Source organism: Lagopus leucura, unplaced genomic scaffold, assembly GCF_019238085.1.
Source record: "Lagopus leucura isolate 7727_CA_CO unplaced genomic scaffold, USGS_WTPT01 33939-0_obj-0_obj, whole genome shotgun sequence".
Lineage (NCBI taxonomy): Eukaryota > Metazoa > Chordata > Aves > Galliformes > Phasianidae > Lagopus > Lagopus leucura.
The window spans coordinates 1-5022 of NW_024967627.1; the positions used below are offsets into that span (position 1 = coordinate 1).

At 63.1% G+C, this 5022-nt stretch overlaps 1 protein-coding gene across 1 annotated transcript in view; it reads left to right on the forward strand.

The window, feature by feature from the left end:
* The first annotated feature begins 243 nt into the window (after positions 1 to 243).
* LOC122193226 (maestro heat-like repeat family member 5) overlaps positions 244 to 5022 on the forward strand; it is a 15222-nt gene continuing 10443 nt past the window's right edge. The window contains exons 1-14 of the mRNA XM_042893956.1: positions 244 to 457; positions 901 to 989; positions 1105 to 1236; positions 1334 to 1413; positions 2111 to 2219; positions 2327 to 2416; positions 2538 to 2642; positions 2740 to 2914; positions 3129 to 3229; positions 3333 to 3482; positions 3717 to 3871; positions 4160 to 4292; positions 4406 to 4590; positions 4711 to 4848. Of these exons, the coding sequence (XP_042749890.1) occupies positions 256 to 457; positions 901 to 989; positions 1105 to 1236; positions 1334 to 1413; positions 2111 to 2219; positions 2327 to 2416; positions 2538 to 2642; positions 2740 to 2914; positions 3129 to 3229; positions 3333 to 3482; positions 3717 to 3871; positions 4160 to 4292; positions 4406 to 4590; positions 4711 to 4848 (1844 nt within the window). The 5' untranslated portion in view covers positions 244 to 255. The remainder of the gene's footprint in view (positions 458 to 900; positions 990 to 1104; positions 1237 to 1333; positions 1414 to 2110; positions 2220 to 2326; positions 2417 to 2537; positions 2643 to 2739; positions 2915 to 3128; positions 3230 to 3332; positions 3483 to 3716; positions 3872 to 4159; positions 4293 to 4405; positions 4591 to 4710; positions 4849 to 5022) is intronic.

Below are 5022 nucleotides of genomic sequence, written 5' to 3' on the forward strand. Positions count from 1 at the left end.
ACGTCACAGCGCGAGCGACGGCGCGTCGCCGTAGCAACCGCGCTTCAGCGCATGCGTCCCCGCCCGTTGCCAACCAGAACCCCGACCGCACCCACAACCAGAACCAGAACCAGAACCCCGCCCCCGACTGCATTCCTAACCCCGACTCCCGCGGGCGGGGCGGTGAAGTGACAGTGCGGCCCATTGTGACGCGGCCCCGTGCCCTCGGCTCCAGCCGCGCCGGCGCTGCGCCCCTCACTTTCCCTCAGGACTCTGATGGGACAGCACGCGAGCAGATCTGCGGTGCAAACCGCCCCTCGGGTCAAGTCGCAGCGCTTACCCCCGCCCATGGCCGCCCGGGCCGTGGCCGATCCCCGATCTCAGCCCTCTTCCTCTGCGATGGAGGAGAGAAATCTCTCCCGCTCCGCGGAGGCCGAGAAGGGCAGAACCCCCCAGGAGCCGCCTGTTGCGCCGCCCGGTGAGCGAGGGTCCCCGCAGGGCTGGGGGCCGGCGGAGGGCAGAGCCCCCTCCTCTCCTCACTCTGCTCTGGGCTCCTCTACCCCAATCCTGACCGCAAACATGAATCCCAGCCCCAGTGCAAATGCAGCCGTAGCCCCAACCTTAACCTCAACCTAACCCAACCCCAACCCTGACGCCAACCTTGACTCTAAACCTAACCCCAGCCTTAAACCAAAACCTGACACAATCTCAACCCAAACCTTAAACTTAACCCTAAACCTCACCCCAAACTCAACCCCAGCCTCAGCTCCAACCCTAACCTGAGCCTCAAACCCAACCTCAATCCTAACACTAACCCCAACCTTTCCCCCAGCCCTAACCTGAACCCCAGCCTCAACCCGAACACTGACCACAACCCTAAACTCAACTCTAATTCCAACCCCCCTGCACTCCCAATTCCAGCTCCCCGCTCGGACACCCCTGAGATGCCCGTGTGTGCCGCGGAGCGTTACGCGACAGACAACATCGAGGCCTTCATCCGGAGAACAGAGGTGACTGCGGCCGCTGCCATCGCAGCGGTGCCCCATCGCCCCCAGACCCATTTCAGCTGCAGGAGGGCTGTGCCCCCCTGGCCCCCCTGCTCACGCTCCCCCCACCCTCCGACAGCCTCAGAATGAGGAGCAGAAGATGAAATTCCTGCACAGCATCCGCACCATCTGCAACACCGCAGTGGAGAGGAACACGGTGCAGGAACTGCGCGTCTTCTGCCACCAGAACAATCTTGTGGAGAACATCATGGTGAGGGGCGCTGGGTGCTCGAGGGGGGCAGCAGGCGGCTCTGCTCCTCCCAGCGCTGCGAGCACTGAGTGCCCGGTGCCATCCTGCTGTGCTGCAGGTGCTGCTGGCAGAGGAGCCGCACGAGATGCTGAGCTCCGAACTGCGGCTGCAAGCGATGGCCGCCATCACCGCCCTCAGGTACTGCCCTGCTGCCGGGATGGCCCCACAGCATTCAGATGGCCCCACAGCATTCAGATGGCCCCACAGCATCCAGATTGCCCCACACCATTCAGATGGCCCCACAGCATCCAGATTGCCCCACACCATTCAGATTGCCCCACAGCATTCAGATTGCCCCACAGCATTCAGGTGGCCCCACAGCATTCAGATGGCCCCACAGCATTCAGGTGGCCCCACAGCATTCAGATGGCCCCACACCATTCAGATGGCCCCACACCATTCAGATGGCCCCACACCATTCAGGTGGCCCCACATGGCCTGTGTGCCCCCGCAGTCCCAGGGGAGATCCTGGTGGTACTGGGCTGCTGCTCTGCCCATCGGGGCTGGCCAAAGAGCTGAGGGAGTCCTGCAGCCCTGCTGGGTCTCAGCTCTAAAACTGATCATAACCAGACCCTAATCCTAACCCTAAGCCTAACACTAACCACACCCTGGTCCTCGCCCTATCTCCAAACTTAAACCCAACCCCAACTCCAACCCCAACCCAACCAACCCCCACCACAGCAGCTCTCAACACGCCCTCTGCCCCACACATCCCCATGGAGGAGGGGGTTCCTCCCAGCATTGCCCCCCTGCTCTGCGGAGTGCTGCCCACAGGGGGGTCCATTCCCCGTCCTGCAGCGCAGCGCTCTCAGCGTCGCAGTCCTTGTTTTTGCAGCAAGGTGGAAGGGGTGTTGGAGAAGAAGATCCCTCTCTTTGTTGTGTGCTTCCAGAGCGTCTTCCTGCTTCCTTCGGAGCAGAACCTGGACACTAACCTTTACTCTCAGGTGGGTGCTGGGCAGCTGCAGGACCCCCTGCCTCGCAGGACAGGGTCTTGCCGTGCATCCCCTATTGCCCTCCCCTCTGATCTCTCCCCATTCTGTCCGTCCTGCAGACTCTCTGGGCTCTGGATGAGATGCTGGACACCTTGGTGTTCATCCACCCCACTGCCAGCATTGGAGAGGAGTTGAAAAACGTCTTCCAGGTGAGCTGTGCCCGCGGGGGCCGCACGGTGGAGGGCTGTTCCTCCCCATCCCCACCACCCCAAAAACCTTCTGGGGTGATCCGGAGGGCCGCAGGGAGAGCAGCAGCTCCTCTTCCCACAGGTGCTGCTGCCCTTCACCTCCATGCAGAACTCGGCTGCGCGCCAGAGGGCAGTGGGGCGCATCTGGAAGCTGAGCCATTTGCTGGCGCATCACTGCCAGGAGAAGGTAAGGGCCTGACCTCATGGCACGGGGTCTTTGTCCCTCCTTTTCCCCTGTCTCCCCTCTCTGGGGATGCGCTCAACGTTCTGCTCTCCACGCACAGCCCCATCACTCCTCGGGACAGTCCAGATCCATCTGCTATGACGAGTTCCACCTGCCCGTGCTGGGGCAGCTGGTGGGAAGCCTCATCCTGTGCTGCGCCTTCCAGGAGGAGAAAACGCAGTGCTGTGCTTTGAGCGCTCTCCGTCACCTCTACACCTTTATCCTGCGGAGAAACCGTAAGAAGACGGCCGCTGACCGCCTGCATCCATTGCAAACGTCCCACGGGGCCGAGCGTGGATGGCGCTGCGTCAGCTGCTGCTCAGAGCAGTGAAAAACCCCATGGTGTTGGGGAGCTGCGCCCCACGGCCCCGCGCTCGGGGTGGGGGCAGCTGTCCAGCTCCCTGCAGGGCTCCCGCCGCTCACACAGCCTCGCCTCGCTCTCCTTTCCAGGCTGGGAATTGCAGCCAGATGAGCAGGGGAAGCAGGAGCAGTGGGAAGATGACCACGAGTTCTCCCTCACCTGGACCACCAACACCTCGGTCATTTTGCTGGTGAGGAGGGATCGCTGTGCCAGGACTCGTGGCCGCAGGGTCTGTGGGGACGGGGGAACGTGGCTGATGTTCCTTCCTCCCTTCTGCGTTCGTTCCTCCCCAGCGCTTTGCAAAGCACTTCCACTCGTGGGAGAAGACCGACCTCATCCTCCTGGCGCTGCAGGGCATGAAGGACTGCAGCAACTACAACACCCAGGTTGCTTCCACCTTGATGGCCATGCTGATGGTCAACTTCCAGCCTATGCACAATGATGTGAGCTGCTTGCCGGGGGGCTGAGCCCATGGCGGGTGGGGTTGAACTGGAGGCTGAGGGTTGGGTTGGGGTTGGTTGGGTCCTGGGGGTTGGGGTTGGGTTGGGTTGGGTGCTGGAAGGCTGTGTTGGGTTGGGTTGTCCTGCACAGCACTGGTCTGATTTGAGACTTCAGGGCGCTTGGCGCCCCTTGGGGACACCTGGAGTGAAGCTCTGCTGTCCCCGTGACCCTTCCAGGTGCGGCGCATCGTGACGGCCATCCACAGGAGCAGGAAGCTGATCACAGAGGAGAAGGCGCTGAGGCACATCCGTGGCACCTTCCCCTGGCTGGCCGCTGCCAACCCTCACGGAATGACACTCAGCCTGCTGCGCTGCTCCCCCACCTGTGACAAGTGTGCTGCCCCCACACCCTGTAGAGAGAGACCCCCACCCCACAAGGACAGGGACCCCCACCCCTTGTGGATAGGGACCCCCATGCCAAACGGAGAGAGGCCCCCACTCCTCATGGAGAGGGATGCCCACCTCACGTGACAGGGACCCTCACCCGATGCAGAGAAAATCCTCAGCCCACACATAGAGAGACCCTCACCTCACTCTTAGAAGGACCCCCACCCTGCACAGAGAGGGACCCCCAGCCCACTCTTAGAGGGGCTCCCGCTGAGGACGGCTCTGTGCCGCAGGGACATATGGGAGCTGTGGGAGTTGGCACTGTCCTCGGTGGACGTGGTGCCAAAGATGGTGCGGGAGCTGCTGCGTCTGCTGGAGATCGCGCCGCTGGGCCTGGAGACCGAGACCGGCACGCTTACCGTGGCCGTGAGTTTGGGGCTTCCCTCCTCCAGCACATGGAGGGGGAGCGAACGCTCCTCCCCTCTTCCCTCAACTCGGGGGAGCAGCTCAGCGCTGAGCTGTCTGGGTGCTTTCCGCAGGCGGCCACGGCGCTCTATAAGCTCCTGCAGAACCTGGAGTACGGCCCGCAGGTGCGGCTGCTTTTCCCGGAGCTCTTCGTGGTGCTCGTCATCCAGTTGGTGTCCTCTGGGGAGCTCGGTCCTCTGGAGGCCACCGCCATCATGGAGGAGCCATTCCGCCCAAGTGCACCCACCTCTGCCATCAGGTAGCGCCGCCGTGCCCGGCTGACCCCCGCTGACCCCTGACCCCACGCTGACCCCTGACCCCACGCTGACCCCTGACCCCACGCTGACCCCTGACCCCACGCTGTCCCATTTCCGTGCAGTATGGTGATGGAGGCGCTGCGCCTTTTGCTGCTGTGTGCTGATATGGACAACCTGGCGTTCTGCATGGAGACCCAAGACCTGTGGGCGCAGCTGCTGGGCGCTGCCACGTGGCGAAATGGCCTGCACTCCCTCGCTAAGTACGGCCCCAACCCCCTCCGTGTGCTGCCCCACACACTGCCCCACGCACTGCCCCACACACTGCCTCACACACTGCCCCACACACTGCCCCACACGGTGCCCTACACGGTGCCCCACACACTGCCCCACACACTGCCCCACACACTGCCCCACACACTGCCCCACACGGTGCC